The 18,233-nt window shown below is 52.6% G+C and overlaps 5 protein-coding genes and 1 non-coding gene across 6 annotated transcripts; 4 read left to right on the plus strand and 2 right to left on the minus strand.

The window, feature by feature from the left end:
• Positions 1-4,094: 4,094 nt before the first annotated feature.
• Positions 4,095-5,408, plus strand: QC764_512850 (uncharacterized protein; the record flags this gene model as incomplete). Its single annotated transcript, XM_062948503.1, has 1 exon — positions 4,095-5,408. One exon carries the CDS (start codon positions 4,095-4,097, stop codon positions 5,406-5,408), a length of 1,314 nt encoding a protein of 437 aa, XP_062798753.1.
• A 178-nt stretch (positions 5,409-5,586) lies between these two features.
• QC764_0076390 lies at positions 5,587-5,660 on the plus strand. The gene has a single exon. It is a non-coding gene; the product is annotated as a tRNA-Val (tRNA).
• A 775-nt stretch (positions 5,661-6,435) lies between these two features.
• On the plus strand, positions 6,436-8,136 carry QC764_512840 (uncharacterized protein; the record flags this gene model as incomplete). The annotated part of the gene is made up of 1 exon (XM_062948502.1): positions 6,436-8,136. The coding sequence occupies one exon, from the start codon at positions 6,436-6,438 to the stop codon at positions 8,134-8,136; it is 1,701 nt and encodes a 566-aa protein (XP_062798754.1).
• Positions 8,137-9,744: 1,608 nt separating this feature from the next.
• Positions 9,745-10,859, plus strand: QC764_512835 (uncharacterized protein; the record flags this gene model as incomplete). The annotated part of the gene is made up of 2 exons (XM_062948501.1): positions 9,745-10,254; positions 10,566-10,859. 2 exons carry the CDS (start codon positions 9,745-9,747, stop codon positions 10,857-10,859), a joined length of 804 nt encoding a protein of 267 aa, XP_062798755.1.
• A 770-nt stretch (positions 10,860-11,629) lies between these two features.
• Positions 11,630-12,404, minus strand: QC764_512830 (uncharacterized protein; the record flags this gene model as incomplete). The annotated part of the gene is made up of 2 exons (XM_062948500.1): positions 11,630-12,188; positions 12,242-12,404. 2 exons carry the CDS (start codon positions 12,402-12,404, stop codon positions 11,902-11,904), a joined length of 450 nt encoding a protein of 149 aa, XP_062798756.1. The 3' UTR covers positions 11,630-11,901.
• A 1,130-nt stretch (positions 12,405-13,534) lies between these two features.
• On the minus strand, positions 13,535-17,827 carry QC764_512820 (uncharacterized protein; the record flags this gene model as incomplete). The annotated part of the gene is made up of 2 exons (XM_062948499.1): positions 14,063-17,827; positions 13,535-13,646 (listed from the first exon to the last, which is right to left on the minus strand). Exons 1-2 carry the CDS (start codon positions 16,774-16,776, stop codon positions 13,535-13,537), a joined length of 2,826 nt encoding a protein of 941 aa, XP_062798757.1. The 5' UTR covers positions 16,777-17,827.
• Between the last annotated feature and the right edge of the window lie 406 nt (positions 17,828-18,233).

Here is an 18,233-nt window from a genome sequence, read left to right on the forward strand (position 1 = left end):
TCACGCTCAGGAACTAACACTTCATGAAAAACATCCTGACCTTTTCCCGTACTGATGAAAACCACCGGATATCGCCAGGTGGGTCGGGTGCTCTTTGCACCGGCGCTCAGGAGAGGCAAGGTCGTCAAAAGGGGCCAGCCCGAAAGTCTGGTCTTTGTCAGCCGCCCTGACTGCAGGGGTGATGAAAGTCTTCATGAATCAGAACTGGATGCATTGTTTCGAGGTACAACTTTCTCTCTTACGGAGAAGTGTCAAGCCAGTCTTGTCCTGAGCGGATGACAGCCAGGTTCTTCTTGCCTGAGATGCGCCCCAATGACGGCGACAACCAATTGTGAAGTGTCTTTGGGAAACCCGCTCGTGGGAAGGAACAGAAGCCGACAACATCTGTGGTGCTTGCTGGAAGATGCCCAGGATATATCTAACCAAATCATTGAGTATTTCATCACCAATCTTTGCTTCTTTGCTTAATACCCCCAAACAATCGAACCTCCAGTAGTGAGCGGTCCCGTCATTAGCCGCCGTGCTCCATGCCAGCACCATTTCGGGTCGCAGTCATCCAGGCGGAGCCCGTCTACCTCGACATGATGGCCACCATTGAGGAATCATGTCGTCTTAGCGCCGAGGCTGCCGCTGGTGGTGCCAAGCTTGTCCCATTTCCCGACCGCTGGGCTCCTGAGTACCCTCCGTGGATCTGGTAAGCTCTCTTGCTCTTCGACCCTCTTAAACTACCTACTTCTAACAAATGATGTCTCTGTAACTCAAAATAGGGCTCGGCAGTCGACCATAAACTATACACACGATACGTCTGCAATGCCCTCCCAGTCGAATCAGAAGCTATGGACCGTGTCCAAGCGACCGCCGAAGAACATTCCATTTGCCGTGGTATTTGACTTTGCCGAACAAAGCCCTACCCACAGTCTCTACATCTCCCAGGCCATCATTTCCCCCCCAGGGCGAAGTCCTCGTGCACCGACGCAAGATCAAGTCAACTCATATGGAGCGCACCATTTTTGGCGACGATCCGGCAACGACTTCGACAACGTTGCCGAGACTTACTTCGGCCCCGACCACAGCATGGTCAAAGTGGGATGTCTCGCTTCCTGGGAGCACACACAGCCGCTCCGCAAGTACCACACCATCTCCCAGGACGAAACGATTCATGTTGCCATGTGGCCGTCTGTGTCCCCCAGGGTGGCTAATGAGATGGGACGCTCTCATCCAATCTTATGGGATTGGACCGTGGGACAAGCCAAAACGACCCCCCGTCTTGTCTCACGTCTCATAAGACGAAGGGTATATTGTTGAGCCTTTTTTTGGCTACTAAAAAGTGGTGATTCATGGACCTTTGGTAGTGAGCATATTGTGGGTGCCCGGTGAGGGTTGTGGCCTGTGTGAGGGTGAGGGTGAGGGTGAGGGTGATGGTGAGGGTGAGGCTAAGGGTGAAGGTGAGGCTTGTGGCTCTGTGGCCAATAATCCTGCCAAGATATCGGGCCGGAAAACCCCCCGGAAGTCTCATGAGCCAGTGAGATGAGCCAAACTGTGAGGGTTGTGGGATGAGCCGAAGGTCCGGAGCCATGGGATGGGATAAATCGAGGGTCATCTTATCTCAACTCATCTCATTAGCCACCCTAGTGTCCCCTAGGCCCGGAATTGCTATCGAGGTCTGTGGAGCATGGCGGCTGAGGGTGCGCAGAATCTATCCCAACCGTACGACATTGAGAGTGCAGCCTATGTGCTTCACAGCACTGCTGTATGCAAAACAGGAGAGCAATAGCCTGCTTCGGACGCGGCAGGGAATTGTTTGCTCAAAGCCTGGTGGTGGACACAGTTGTGTCATTGAACCTGATGGTAGACGCTTGACTAAGCGTCTCGGTAATGGACCTGATGGTATAAAGTATTTGGGGCCTATTGGTGTTGGCCTTGATACTCTGGGAGGTATCATATTTGCTGATTTGGACTTGACGAACTGCGTCACAGCTCGGGGTTTCTTGAATATTGTTGGCCACTATAGCCGGCCGGACCTCCTTAGGCTTGGTGTGGACAGCCGACAAAAGGATCCGGTAGTTTTGAGAGGCTCTGTTCAGTACCTAGATGGAGGAGAGTAAAAAGGAGCCGATTGTCTACACTGGTTGTTACGGATCCATGACCATGAGCCACAACACCTAGCGAACAAACAAGGTATGAGAGGGGAATAAGGAATCTCAATTGGCAAAGGAGGGTAATTGTGAAACTCAGAGAAAGGCACAGTTTGTTAAGCGGAGTCAATCAACACCATCCCAGCGCTAACATCATTAACCTGAGGATAGATAGATAATACTTTCGAATTTCAAGCAGTAGCTCCAGAGTTATTCTACGCACTAGAGGACCACCACGTCTGTCATCATGTCAGAGAAAAGCTATTCCAACAAAGTCCCATGGCACATCAAGTACACCGTCGATTCCCGCAACCCCTTTGTAACCAGCCAGCTGCCCCCGGCAGCCCATCCACAAGGAAGCACTACACCCACAGACAACCCTTGACACCACACCAAGCCGTGCCCCACTCCTTCTCTCGCGCCGGAGCGCAGAGACTAGCCAGGGAAGAGAGAGCCTCAACCGATTCCGCGCTGACAGCAAGACCAACCCTACTCTGGCAACCCCAGTCCGGCCCCTCATCACCCACCCGACACGACCCCCTCCCTCCCCTCGCTCAATCCTCAAACCTGTCTCCCCCCGCAAATCCAAGACCCCGACCTCACCCAAAAAAACCGTCACCATCAGCCGTTCCGCCATCGTGTCTTCCTCCTCCTCCTTCCCAGCAAAATTCATCTTCCACCTCCACGACCCAATCTCGACAAAACGCTACGCCGAACTACACCTCTCTGTCTCGTCCTTCCACCGGACAGTCACGAGAATGGATCCGTTCAGGATTGATCACCACGACGTCCAGGCTGCGCAGATGGCTCCTGTTTATGACTTTGGTGACGTAGTTACAGACGAGTGGTGGGGTGTTTGACAGGAGTGATGCTCGTGCTTTAGGGTGGGGGTGTCATTTTGGGAGGAGGTGGGATCTTAGTCCGTTGCCGAGGGAGGAGGGAAAGCAGGAATGGGAGGGCAAGTTGAGGGTTTATAGTGATTTGGAGGGTAGGCTGGCTTATGTTAACCGGACGGGGGAGATTTGGGCTAGGTGGGTCACGAGGTTGGTTGTGAGGGAGATAGGGAGGTGGGTTGGTGGAGATTGGGGAAGAGGGAAAAGGGAGGAGGGTAAAGGGGAAGGTGTATCAGTGGTTTTGTGGGGAGGAGCACTGGGGAAGGATGGGGGGACGGTTTGAGGGGGAGAGGAGGGGGGAGGGGTGGTGTTTGGTTGATTTTGGGGGAGGGGTGGGGGGTAGGGTCAGGGGTGCAAGCAACAATGACTAGAAGTACCACACAAACAGCTTAGTCATTTGTCAATCGCCTTTGGGACTCGTGCTTCATGACGTGTGTACATGTAACGAGTGACTCACGCTGTGTCTAATGCGTAGATGGTGGATGTAATAAGGGATATCGCATTGCATTGCTTACTCAGGGGGCAATGTGCGCTTGGCGGCTTATGCTTTCAACGACCTTGATCCTTCCAGACATCTTCTTCAAAAGACTGAGTTTGACCGATCACCCTAGCCCTTTAAGTCAAAGCCTGCTCACCAGTAATGGTTGACAACAGACAACAGCCCTCACGTATCGTCCCTGTAACATCCCCTTAACACCCTCATGATCCTTCAAGTGAGGTTAGGGGACTCTCAGACACAGAACCTCCACTCAACCCACTCTCAAGATCACATGGTTCAGCTTCCGTTCAAACTGTGCCTTCCCCCGTATGACCGTCTTGCTCCTGACTTATCTCCATTGAGCAGACAGTTGGAGTTGGTTCCATACGTCAACCTGCCTTTTACCAGGTGCTCGTGTCCGGTATGGGGATGATCCCCCACCCTGTGCTTCCTCTCCCTTGCCTTGTCCAGCCAATAGGACGATCCACAGTCCTTTGCCCTATGCCACGTGATCAAGCAAACAAACACCACCAAGAACAAACCATTTGCCAAATCATCACACGGACGAACACTCGAATTCGAGCAAATATGCCGCGACGACTTCAGGATAGGTCCGAATGGAAAGAGACACCCTTCGACCTCGTGCCACAATGGACGCGAGACCCTTCCATTCCCGCCATCGAAGTTGTGTGTCGGGAGCACCTGTGCATCCCTCCGGAAGACCCCTGCACCGTGTTTTTCCACACCTCTGGTCTCTTTAACAAACTCTACATTGTTGAATACGCCCAACGCCGTGTCATCATGAAGGTCACGCTGCCTGTGTATCCCGGCCTCAAAACGCGTGCCGAAGTGGCCACACTGCGGTGGGTGCGCGAAAACACCATGATTCCGGTTCCCGAGGCACTGGGCTTTGACGACAGTAACGATAATAAAATCGGATTTGAGTGGATCTTGATGGAGTTTATAGAGGGCACACCAGCACATAAACGGTGGCGGACCATGTCGATGGAGCAGAAAGTCGCCTTCACAAAACAACTCGCGAAATTCCAAGCTGAGCTTTCGGGCTTTGGGAAACCAGAGGCCATGCTCCGTGGAATAGGAACGCTGGAACTCCGGGAGTTTGAGAAGGGGAAAGAGATCGAAGGCCTGGGAAAGGTTGCTCCCGGTCTGCTTGTGTCCCATGAGTTCTTTATGGGTGATCGATTTCAGTACGATATCCCAAGGGGTCCCTTTCACTCCAGCCGCGACTGGCTCACCGCAGAGTTGAACATCGTCATGCTTGACCAGAAAGCAATCATCGACAGCTCCGAAGACGAAGACGACAAAGAAGATGCTGAAGAGGTTATTACGGTGGCGCAGAAATTGCTCTCTCTTATTCCCAAAGTGTTCCCTCCCAACCTGGACGAGCCAGAGACAGCAGTTCTTTACCACCACGATCTCCACCTTAAAAACATCTTGGTAAGCGAGGAAGGGGAAATCACAGCCGTTTTGGATTGGGAATGCGTCTCGGCCATGCCTCTCTGGATGACGACCAAGGTTCCCAGATTTCTTGATGAGCCTGTTCGAGAGGAGGAGCCGCAACGGGACACGTATGCCGATGAGACACTTGAGCAGGCTGCGGCCGCGGCAGAAAGGCGCCATGATCCGGACTACCTCGACAGTGAAGGCAAAAACAGTCTGTACTTCATCCATAAAATGGAGTACGAAGCAACGCAGTTGCGGAAAGTTTACAAAGCGACCTTGAGACAGTTATGGCCGGGTTGCCCACAGGGAGAAGAAACCTTGATGGAGGTGAACTTCCACCATGCTGTATCACAATGCGACGGGATATGGGTGAAAATGGCAGGCAGATGGGCTGACCGCGTGTTGGCCGGTGAATCCATACTGTTGGAGGACGCCTGACAAGACTGGCGTGAGGGGGTAGCCAGTGTAGTTGTGAGGCAGGCTCCTCCTGATCAATGTCAAATGCATTTTTTGTTCAAAGATAAGTATAAAACAAAAAACAAAAAAAGAGGACAGACAGTAGAACAAAAACGATGTGTAGCCCCTCTGGGCTTGGAGAGGCAAAACGGTAAGGTAATGATTTCGTCCAGGCTCGAACTGGAGACCTTCAGTGTGTTAGACTGACGTGATAACCAACTACACCACGAAACCTAAGATTGATGCATGTCGTCATTGGAATTAACTCTCATGTGGGAGAACTATGAGAGACGCAAGGAGAAACGCCGCATGAACATGTGCAAATTTGATTGATGATCGAATAAGCAAATTCCCGAATGCGGCCGCCAAAGTGCGTCTGACTCAGCGTCGCCTTGGTAAGATGTAAGCCGAATGATGTGTCGCAGAATTCGGGGATCGCGGCACAATGTCACTGGGCGCCTCTGGGCCAGAAGACTAGTGGCTTGCTCGTCTAGGGCGCCAGGTGTGGTCGCCTGGGCACATCACTGGGCATGGCGTGATTCATGGCTGCCATCTTCTCGGTAGGTCGGCAGCTGTCTCTTTTCAGTATCTTTGCGACCTCCATCTCAATTTTACTTCATTGGGTTTAAGGCTTTTATCAGAACAAGACCCTGCGGCTCTCCCCCTTCCCTAAGTTGACAGCCACCCGCAATTTAACGATCGCCACCGAGGCAGATCATCAGCACTATGAGACAAGGCGTGAGAGCGCCTTCGGTGACCAGAACAATCACTCACTCTCACTGGTCACGCTAACGGAAGCTGCATTGATTCTGCTGTGGCACGGTCATTGCATGGCCTGGGCCGTCAATCCAGGCCGCTGGTATCTCTGCCATGTTGAGGGGATCGAATCATTGCAGTTAACCTTATCCCGACTGCATCTCAGTTCTCCATTGCCCCCCATGAGCGCGATTTTCGTCGTCTCATCACTCTTTACAGTGATCCGTAATGTCCAACTAACGCCAATGCCACCATGCTTTTTGCTCGTTCACCAAGGACACCAACAAGTCTACCAACTCCAACTCCGCAAACACCCCATGTGCAAGACAACACACCACTAAGCCCAGAAAATGACACGACAAAAGTACCGCATCGATGGGGCCATTCCAGCATGATGCCCGTGGACGATGACTGTCTTCCCGAAGTCAGACAGTTCAGCGACTTGGAAGTCCCAACACATTATCCTCTTGGCGCCATCCCAGAGGCTGTCAATCAGGATGCTCTTCCCGAAGTCAAATCGCACATCGCCATCAGCGCCAACTTCAACCAACCACCAAGCTCACAACCGACATCGCGGCCAGCCACAGCAAGCCAAACACAATCGCAACCAACAACGACACTACCACCACGTCCCGGGTCAGCAAGACGAAAATTATGGATCGTTCTCGGGAGTGCTGTCGCCCTATTATTAGCAACCATAGCAATAGCACTTGGTCTCGGCTTGGGACTCGGGCTCAGCAAGAAAAATGATACTCCCTCATCCTCAACGTCCTCAAACACAACAGGATCCGCCTGCCAAAGTGATAGCACAAGAATCTTCCGACGGACAATGGCTGCTGCCGTCTTCAACGGTTCTCTCCACATCTTCTCCCGAGGCCGAGACAGCAACATTTGGTTTCGCTCGTGGGGAATTCAACCTGAAGGAAGTAATGCCCCCGCAACTTGGACCACCGACTGGGTAACTCTTGCCGAAGGTCCCGGCATGGAACTCATGCCCTTCATCGGGGCACCAACAGTCATCGCCTCGACAGACGGGAGCCGCATGGATGTCTTCGCCACAAGCACCATGTCAGGCAATGTCAACACGATCAGGTTCACAAAGGCCAATCGAACGACGGAGTGGGAAAGCCTGGGAGGTTTCGGTCTAAGCTCTATCGCGATTTGCAATTCACCCTTGACGGACAACTCGTCAGCACCGACATACGACATGTGGATGTTGGGGAAGAATTCGACGACCGTTATCAAGAACACTTGGGACACTTCCAAGGAGATAGGTGGCTGGGACGAGACGAGTATTCCCGTCCTCGCCAGTTCCGGAACAAGCCCTGCCGTCATCTGCAGCAAGCACGACCCTGAATATACCGTCTTCACCTTTGGCCAAGGGACAGACGAGCTAAGAAGCACTCGTTTTTCTACCACTAACAATATCTGGAGCTCATGGAATCCATGGGGCCACAATTTCCGGGGAGATCCGGTGGCAGTCTCCGTCGACGAGGGTCGCGTGATATACTTTTTTGGTGTGGGGACAAACTCGAACATGTATCACTTCACCTGGGAGGAGGGCATCGAATCGGAGCCAAGGTCTATCGGGGGTAACTGGAGCAGTATCCCCAGTGCAGTGGTTATCGGCGCCGGGACCAAGGATGAGCAGATCCACGTCGTTGCGTTGGATCAAGAAAGAAAGCTGCAGCATAGAACCTTTGGTGATTTTGGTGGAGGGCGAAAGTGGCAAGCTACCAGGTGGGAGAAGCTGGAGAAGAAAGGGAATAGTGCCCCGCTGGTGTTTTCATATCCGGATGCAAAGGGCAAGGAACAGATTGGGTTGGCGATGTTGGATGATGATAATCATCTATTGTTTGCCACTTGGGAGGCGAGTAATGATACTTTGTGGGTGAAGTCGATTTCCTGGGTACAGGCTGAGGGTTACTTGATTAATGAGAGCGTTTGCATTTGAGTGGCAATGTGGAGCCCACTGCCCCATTGTTGCCATGCCTGTATCATATATCTATCTATGCCCATTCACCTTCTTGACAAGGTTCAAATAGGCATGTGGCTTTGAGTTTGTATCTTGCTCGCATCCCCCGAACTCCCATCCACAGAGGTTACTTGAGCACTACAGCGGTGCCCGCAGCAATACTTCCACCTTCAGCCGTTTGTCCTGTGCGGAGACCCTTGCTGATATTGGCCTTGCCGCCATAGGCGAGGCCGGCAATCGCTTGGTGGCCCCTAGCATCACCTCCAAACCCCCTTTCCACCCCAAAGGTTGCCCTCCTCGTCAATCCCACCGCCCTGGCCCCTGCCTCAACCTATTCCTCCTTTTTTGGCGACGGCCGTTGCCCCCATCGCGAACCAGTCGTTGGCTACTGCCACGCTCGAGTCGTATCAAAACTCGAGAGGCCCGGGCTTTCCCGTCTTGCCGTGGCGGAAGACATACGCGAGAGTCTGGCTGAGGTTGGTGATCTCCTTGCCCTTAAACCAGACTGTCACCTCACCGGTCACCGGTTACGCGTCTGCTGCAAGCCTGGCTTTGATCTCTTTGAGAGTGCTGTCATCGGGCATGTCTTCGTATTCACCCTCGCCCACACCCTCCTTGGAGTTCTTCTTTACTGCATACATTGCGGTGGTCAGCAAGACATAGAAATAAGCCGAAGGGCTGACAGTGATGAGGCATCACATACCGGGACGGTAGCTGTACACCACTGTGATCTTGGTGAAGCGAGGCATCTTTGCTGATGTTTTGTTGGTTGTGCGCTTTGGTTCTAGACTTGTGGACGGTTGTTGTTAGATCCAGAAAGCTGGTTCTTGATGCTTCTTTTCTACCAAAGTGGTCGTGGAAGAGTTGGGGAGATGCACACGGAGCTGGGGCATGTGCTGGTGATGCGCGCAGCGGGGATGCCCGTGGCGACAATCACGCTCAGGGAGGAAACGCCTATGGCGGAGACGCAGTTGGACATTGACTAGCTTAGGCAATGCGCGGAGAACTACCTACACCAACCCACGAGGCTACAATCTGCCTGCAACTCGAACCACAAAGTCTCCCTGGCTGTGTTCTGGTCAGAGACTGCCTGCCCTGGATGGTAGGGAAAAGTCGGGCACGGCACAAAGCAGAGGCGAGGGGTCGGGCAATTAGATTGGGTATTGTTTTCGCGTTTGACGGAGTATTCGTTGTGGGGATGGAGAGTGGAGAGCCTTGAGTGTCTTCTCTGACCAAATGGTACCATTGCACTCAGGTTCCAACAGCCTTTCACATGACTTCAGGCTCCTTTCTCAATTTTCATGATCATTGGGGTGGGTTTCTGTCCCTACCTCTGAGTACCTACGGTACCTAGGTACGCGGTTGACAGGTAAGTCTACCTTGGCATGACAGTTGCGATGGCAGACAAGCTCGCCGTCCAACTAAAGGCTTTAGGTACTTTCGATAGTGACTCTGGCATAGTTCTCTTGCGCTCGGAGAAGCAGCAAGAGATAAAAGAATATGCAACAATCGTGTGGTTCTCAAGATCCCAAGAGTGTTGGAAACAGTAAACTTCCCACGAGTTGGTTGGACAATTAGCCGCTCTATATGCACTCTCTCAAGTTTTCAGAAATAACGGCTCCTTCCTTACGCGCACCCCAGCCGCCCCAACCGCCACAACCGCCTCCTCCAGGAGGGCAACAGTTCTTACCACAGCTGCCCAAGCGGCCAGAGACGGCAAGCTCAAGAGGTATGAAGCCACTGGAGAGTGTGGAGCTGACATGGCCCGACGACTGCGTTTTGATGGGACCCGACGCTGTATTCGAGTCCTTTCTTCAAGATGACTTGTTGGGAGGCAACTACCCCTGGGCCAACGTCCCGGCGAGCTCCAGTCAGGTCCCCATTCTGGAGGAACAACCTGGCGGTTATGGCGTGCCAAGGCGCCTCTTTTTCCGACCTCAAGTGACCATCAACGTCTATAGCACTAGTGACTCGAGCATAAGCGCAAGTGCAAGTGGCAGTGGATCGGTCGCCAAAGCAACGGGGGAGAGATCGGGGAAAGGTTCAGGTTCGGGGGCAGCTTCAGGTGTTGGGGCCGGAGTTGGCTCAGGTACAGGCGTAGGGGAGGGTATGGGAGCCGGACTTGGTTCAGGTACGGGCCTTGGCGCCGGTGTAGGTACCTGAGTGGGTTCAGGCAAAGGCATAGGGGCTGGTGTATGCACTGGAATGGATGCCGGGGTTGGCTCAGGCACGGGGGGAGGAGCGGGCATGGGAGTTGGTATCGGCGCAGCCATGGGCATAGGGGCGGGAATAAGAAGCTGGAGTCGGTGTAGGCACGGGCGTAGGAGCGGGACTGGGGGCGGGTATGGGAGTTGGCGCTGGTGTAGGCACCAGAGTTGGCTCAGGGGCAGGTGTTGGGGTGGCCGCAGCTGAAGGAACGGGTGTGGGCGTTGGGACCGGAGAGGGCGGTTCAGGTACGGGAGGTGATAGCAAGGAGGGGGAGGGTGGTGTCGACACCGGCGAAGGGGGGTCAGGTACTGGAGGTGATGGTAGAGGGGGAGAGGGCGATGCGCGTGGGGGCAACGCTCAAATTGATGGAAGCGGAGTGCCCTGGGATCCGGCTTTGGGGCGCGATTTGGGCCCGGGTGGGGAGCATGGTCGGGAGGGTCGGGGTCTTCGTACTGGACTGGGAAGCGAAGGCGAACGTGAAGATGAAGGGGTAGCCTGGGGACAAGCAGAGTGGCAACCGGAGATGGAAACTCTGTCGAAAAAGGTTGAGTAGCTCTCGGCACTAGTCTCGAGTCTTTCGAATTTTCCAACACACCCAGCTCCTCCGGCGGTGGAGTCTGGGGTCTGGGACACTGGCGTCCGGCCATGGCAGCAGGCCCAGGCACGTATCAACTTCAGCACACCGTTTACCTCGGTGCCCTCTGTGGTGCTTGCTATCAGCTCGGTTGAAATACCTAACGGGTCCGATTGGCGCATCAAGACATACGCAACTGCCATTGACTGTAAGGGGTTCACCGCTCATGCCAACAGTTGGGGCCATACCTTGTTATACATGTGCAATATCTCATGGATTGCAGTCGCAGCGGCTTAATTGCCTAGGGATAGTGGCCATGAAGTCTGCGAACTGCCCCTGTTAGTGTTATGCTGTTCAGTTCAGTTGGCCTTGGGTGTACATGAAAGGATAGAGTTGAACCTGTTGTCTTGAACTCACGTAAAATGTTAGGTAGTTATCGTTGGCCACGGGGTTTGGCGAGAATTGGAACAGCAGTTTTCACATCAGGTAAGGTTGCCAGAACCTGCATGGCGACTACCTAGTACTGCAAGTCCAAATTCTTTTTTTTTTATGTCTGCCGCTTGGGTGGTGAACTAAGGTAGGTAGGCACCTATTCCTTGATGTTCAACGGTACGGATGAATAACATGCGCTTGGGAGGGTATGGGGAAACTTGAAAGTTTATTTTTGACACATCTCGAGCTTCTGATAGGTAGGATTTGGCATGGTTTGGAGTCGATGAAGGCAAGGTAGCATAGAAGCTTTGCCTCGTGGTTGAAGATTAATTCCTCACATTTGTAAAACTAGGTAGCGTAACCCCTGATCCTTGATGAGCGTATATTCGTGATATCCAAGCCCATTCCCATCTTAATGACCCGTTCCATAGTATCCTCAAAGGAAATCCACAACCCCTCCAAATATTGCATCCGCATTATATGAAATCATCATTCATCAACCCCTTCCACACCCAAAATCACCCCGGCCTCTAATTCCCAGTATAAGGGTTGACCCAGGGTCTGCACTTATTCGCAGCACAGAATCCATTGCAGCAAGGTCCCACATACTGCCCATTGCGATAGCAGTCTCCATACACAGGCAAGCAGAAGCCCTGGCACCTCACACTCTTGATCGGCTGCGGCGGGCCGACAAACAGCTGGTTCAGGCCTCCAGAGGAGATACCCTGCTGCAGGGCCTTCTCGCCGTCGGTGTAGAAAGTGCAGAAGCCAGAGATGTAGTAAGATGATTCGATGATGGAGATGGAGAGGACGTTGTCTATCTTCATGTTAGTGGGAACAGGTGTTGGTGGAGAGGAGAGAGGAACATACTGGTGAAAACCTCCGAACCATCAGCAGGCAAGGTCAAGGAATACTCCGCCGGACCACCCTTGAACTTGATAGAAACAGTCTGAACGTCGCGTTCCTCGATGACGGGGATTGCGGTAGTAGAGGCCAGCCCGACGGCGGCGAGGAGAAGGGTGAGATACTTCATGATTTTGTGTATGCTCAAGTGAGATAGATGTTGTAATCGTTGCAAAAGATGTTGTGATCTGGTCTATCAAGCTTTTGTATCTTCAAGTTGGGAGACAACACCTCCCTTTATACTTTTAGTTTCACCCTCTTTCTGGATAGTAACGCGCTCCATCGGGTGACGTGACTCCATCTACTTCCATCACCGATCCCACTTCCACCCGACCAACCCGATGATATCCCTCACCCGGCATGCCAAACTGAGAATGCCTCCCATCACTCTACCGCCTGTGCAAAAATGTCACCCTCACTCAAATCGATAGTTCAGCTCAACACGATGTCACCTCTTCGGTTAGCCTCCCAGCAAAAGTGAATGCGACCCGGGAACAAAAAACGTGGAATACGAGGCAGTGCGTCAATCTCTGGCTTGGCATTGGTGGAGCTAGTCACACAACCTCTCCCCATCACCTCAGCTGACCACGTGCATCCTTCTCTCTACTCGGTCCCAGAGCTTCAATCGTGTGTTGTGAACTGCTCGTTTCTCGTAATGCCTTCGGACTAGTCCTAGTCAGACCATGGGTGCTGTTGTCAAGGGTCCGATCTGGGTTTGGTTCGATGGTTAGTTATTTTCGGTGACATCAACATGGAGATCAACCAATCGCGAATTTTTCAAACAGGCCTGATAGCTTTAAACCTGCGCCCTCCCGGCCCGTCATCGAAAAAATATTATCCACTCACCAGCCCTATCACTGCATCAAAGGCGTTCTGTACCACCTCTCATGTCTCTCCGTGCCAAGGAAGCAGACAAATGAAGCCCCAAAGAACAATATCGAGGACTATATTCTCCGGTAGGCACAGCATGTGTTAACACGACAGATGTCAGCCCAGAAACAAGCTACCTGCAGACCGGCTGCATGAGGTCCCGTCGATCATCAATTTCCCCGCTGAGGGTTTGGCATAGTGTAGCTCTATACGAAGAGACCCATTTATACCATTGGTCAACCCACCAGTAGCGTGGCTTTGGTAAGACGGCGTATTCTCTCTCCAGAATCCCCATACCCCAGATATCTAGCTCTCGGATTTCGAGTCGTCGGTATAGGCAGGGAATGCTTATTGTTGAGTGTTATTCGTCGACTGATATTGGCTGTGTTGTCAGACTTCGGTAACCGAGTAGATGATCGAGATCAGGTGGCCATCCTTTGTTTTTACCGCGATAGCCGAATGCAGGATTTCCGAGACTCGAGCTGTTGTGATATCATCTAGCCTGTGAGAGTCGGTGAGTGGGGATCAGGTCAGGAAAATCGAATGTCTAAAGAAACAATGGATTGTAGCATAATCCAAACAGGGGTATTAACGACAGCAAACATTGCAACTGGCAACTGCCCATCTCTAGATCCTCATTTTCGTCCCCCACACAAGCCCGACAAACGCCAAAATCCTGTAGATCGTCCCAATACCCACCAAAATCCCCATATTCTGCCACAGCCCATCTAGACGAAACCCTGTCATGAACGCCGCTGATTCAATGTCGTAGAGATACCCCAATGGTGACACAAGCTGCCCAAAATAAATCTCCGCCAGCCACACGCCCGGACTCATCCTCCACAACCACTCCATTTTCCTATAACACCTCAGTCAGCATGTGAAACACAACACCACCTCAATGAGAAAAAGACTCACCAGTTTCGCACACTGCTCAACGGCGGCGCTGCTCCGCTCAAAATGCCCACAATCAACGCAATCATCGTTGCAAACAGCGGTGCATCCTCCCTCTTGACCACCATACTAATCACACTCGCCAGTCCAAAAATGCAATAGAAATACCACAAATTCGCGGCAAAGCCCAATCCCCATCCCATGATAGGCGTGCTCAACAACCACAACGGCACTGTAAAGTGCATGCACGCCATCGTCATTCTCGGCAAAACAGAAACACTCTTCGCCATGAAATACGCCAGCCTCGAGTGCCCCGCCTCCGCCTCTCTCCTGTGCAACAGCATCTCCTCGGAAAACACCCGCACCCCCGGAGCGGCTGAGACAAGACCTATAGCAATGGCTGTCAACAACGCCATCTCGGGGGCTGACTTGAAGTCTGACGCAGTCGAAAGAATCTCATAGGGCCGGTGGTAAAGTCCCATGAACAACACACCATTCTTCGCATTCTCTGCCAGACCCAACAGAAACCCAGCAAGGGCGGCAAGCCCAACTTCAAACCAAAAAACGGACAGGTTGCGGTATTGCTGAAGAAACGCGCGGGATAGACATAGGGTGAACTGCTTGAGCCGTGAGGCTCCGCGTTTCTTGAGGAGTCGGCCAAGGGGTGCCTTGCTTGCGTTGAAATTCCCGACAGCCAGAACTGAAGCACTGCTTTGACGGAGCTTTGACTTTGCAGTGGCCAAGTTGACAGTAAAAGGTGACACAGGTCTTACCACCGAGACACGAGTATTCCTCCGCTCATTGTCGTCGTCTCCCGCAGTCGACGAACCACTCTCAGGGCTACCAGGCCGCGACACTTCCATCGTGGGCACCACCGGACTCTGAATCTCCTTCCGGCACGCAACCCAATTAGCAATCAAAGCATCCTTTGAGATATCCCCAGACGTCTTGTACGCCCTTCCATTCCCAGTGATAATATCCGTCACCACATCACCATAGTTGGCATGTTTCGGAAAGATGTAACCAAACTTCTCAAAGAACGGCTGAACACCCGACTCTGGCCCTTCGTAGAGCTGCTGGCCATTGGCGAGTAAAATCAAGTCGTCCAACATTTCAAAGATCTCCATTCTTGGCTGATGGATGATGGCAATCACAGAAATGCCAAGTCTTGCAATAGCCTTGAGGGTGCGCATTATGGAGCTTGCTGACGTGGCGTCAAGACCAGATGTTGGCTCATCCAGAAATATCGCCATTGGTGCTGCGGCAAGTTCCATACCAATGCTGACACGCTTCCGCTGACCACCGCTGATGACAGGCTTTCCAACACTGCCAACCAGAGAGTCCCGGACATGGGAGAGCTCGAGGCAGTCGATGACCGCGGTAACATGGTTCTCAATTTCTTGTGAAGTCCAAGTGCGAGGAAGGCGTATCCGTGCAGAGTGCATAATGTTCTCCCGCACTGTCAGGTCGGGAAGAACGATGTCGTCTTGGGGGACATAGCCGATCAGCTTCTTGTACCGCGCCAGCTTCCCAGGTACTCCGTTGACCTCCACCTTGCCGTGAGTGTACTCAATCTTGCCCATCAAGACATTGACAAATGTTGATTTCCCTGCTCCAGAACCACCCATGACCGCAGTGAGTGTACCGCTTCGGATGGAGCCAGTGATATCCTGCAGAATTGGGCGACTGGCTCCTTTTGGCTGAAACGCAAGCTGAGAATAACCGAATGATAGACCAATATCAGAAGCATCAGTTGCCTTGCGCATCGAGTCGATGAAGGCCCTAATCTGGGGCGGAAGGCTCTTCTCCAGGTCTTCTCCTTGTGGGCTCATAATTCCCTCCGGATTTCGATACGACCGGACAGGCATGGTCAAGGCTTCTTGAAAGCCAGCCCAAACATCTCCCCTACCAAGGGGTGGATGACTGCCCACAGCTCGCATCTCATGGTCCATATCATCTGACCTCTCACCCTCCTCTGATATCCTTTTGTACTTGCGCCGGGTTACTGCCCTCGCTAATCCAACGACTGTCGACTCCGGCTTCTTCGACAAGCTGCTGTGATGAACCTGGGCGCTCGATGAAAGACGACTGCGGAACCGGAGGATGATGATTCCAATGATAATAAAAATGTCGAGAGCAATCAAGACCCCCAGAGGGATGAAGTACCGTTCGTACGAGGAGCCCTCAGGGCAAAGACTGCCAACAGCACAGGGGGTGGGTGTCGCTGCTCCAGGCTGGCAATAATGGCCGGCTGGGCAGCTAAAGGTAGTCTTGCCACCTGGAGGGCAGTAATTCCCAGCTTGACAGATGATCGGCTCGAATGGCCCCATCCCAATGTTCGTCCCATCGATAGCGCATGCGTGGTAACCCAATCGAGCCATCTGGCATTCGGCAAATGGGGGACAGAACTGCGGCAATGAGTTGACGGTATTGTTTTGGCCTGTTGGAAGTGAAGTTAGCGAGCTAGCAACTCGATCCCATACCAGCGGAGAAACGGACACTGAAAGCCAGGAAGACATCCTCTCGTCTTCCAGTCGTCCACATCCTGCAACCTCAAGGGTACTGCGCCAGGTCTCCAACATGGGGCTGCGTCCACTGGAGCTTCGTTTCTGTCTCGCTGCTCTACGGCACGGTAGTATGATGTCGAGAATGAGGTTCGATTTTCTCCCGTGCAGGCTTGGTCCCAAACACCCAAGCCATCCGTTCCAGGGACCAAAGACGAGGATTCGTGATCCCATCGAAAGGGGTGTTCTCTCAGCGGGGGGTTCGATCCATCGTTCATTGGTAGTTCTAGGACTTGGCGGGCATCTATTCCATCGTTGTTGATGGGCTTGAACCACTTTCCCGTGGTGAAGTCGATATCAGCTACCGTTTGGTTCCCCGAGCATCGCCAGAGAAGACTCCCCGCCTTGTTCTCTGATATGGCTGGATCCGGCTCGCGTCGACAAAGACATGCTTCAGTGTCAAGAAAAGTGGGCCCTAATGGTGGGTGAAGTGGTAGAAAAGGAATCTGAAGGTCATTGGAGATATCTCTTTCAGGACCCCCAGCCCATTTGGCCTTGGGAAAAGCAGTAGCTGACGGATCAAATAGTGGACGGACCCGAATAGAGGGTGTGTGGGTGTTATGACCGCCACTTGTGCTCGCGTCAAACAACGGCCGTACATGGATCCTCTGTGTGTGTGTTGGACTGGTCTTGGATGGATTAGCGTCTGATGATCGAGTTCGAGTCGCCATTTCGGTGTCTGCATAGGGCGTATAGACGATGTCGAGCACCGGGAAAGGGTGCTGTCGTGTACGACGGAGGGAAACCACCGGACTTTAATCATCTCGGACCGCGTGTCGTCGGATCACCGCGTGTCGTCGGATTCCCAGAGCCAAGACGCAGGGAGGTGGGTAGGGGTAGGGGTAGAAACTTTCCGGCGACTTGACCCGATGCTTGATCAACCTGGATGCTATTCCTGAGCTATTCACAGTGGTATGAGCCACATTATGCTTAGTGCCTTAGTTGCCGAGCCGAGTGGCACAGTTCTGGGCAATGCTGGTTTGGACGGCATTTTTGTTTGCGGATTCGCGACAGCAAGGGCCATGTAGGTGAGCGTAGTCCGAGATGATGGCATGCGCATTCCGAGCTTTTGGGGGCTTGTGAGATAACCTCGAGGATTTTGGCGTGTCAGCTTGCAGATCAAGGGACTTTGTAATTCTTCCTGGCATATTAAGGAGGGTTGGGTGCTTAATCGAGGCATTGCTGTCACCTTTCAATTGGCGGTCTGTTGAATATTGATGTCAAAAGAAGCAGTTTGTCGAAGCCTGGAACGCCAAGCCGACCCAAAAGCTGACCAGTGGGGCGCCAAGCTTTACAGGGCTGTCGGGTGTGGCTTCCATTGAGGCTTAAAGTTGCACCGCGCCTTTTTCCCATGGTATGGAGTAATGAGTTTGCCCATTCGCTACAACAAGATATTCGGGGATGGACCTCAGTCATAACATCACATAGCCTGCCGAATTTGTCTCTTTTGTTCATGTCAGCGGACCAATCGTAGGTGGGACGAAGTTCCTGGAACTAAAAAGCCGGAGACCCAGTTTAAAGCTGCTGTTTGTTACCTATTTCAGGTGAAGGGTCTGATCTTTTAAGGAAACAGAAGATTGATATTGAGAACCTGGAAAGTAAGTGTATTGGATAGCTGTGCTGAAATCAGG

Source organism: Podospora pseudoanserina, chromosome 5 (genome assembly GCF_035222485.1).
Source record: "Podospora pseudoanserina strain CBS 124.78 chromosome 5, whole genome shotgun sequence".
Taxonomy (NCBI): domain Eukaryota; kingdom Fungi; phylum Ascomycota; class Sordariomycetes; order Sordariales; family Podosporaceae; genus Podospora; species Podospora pseudoanserina.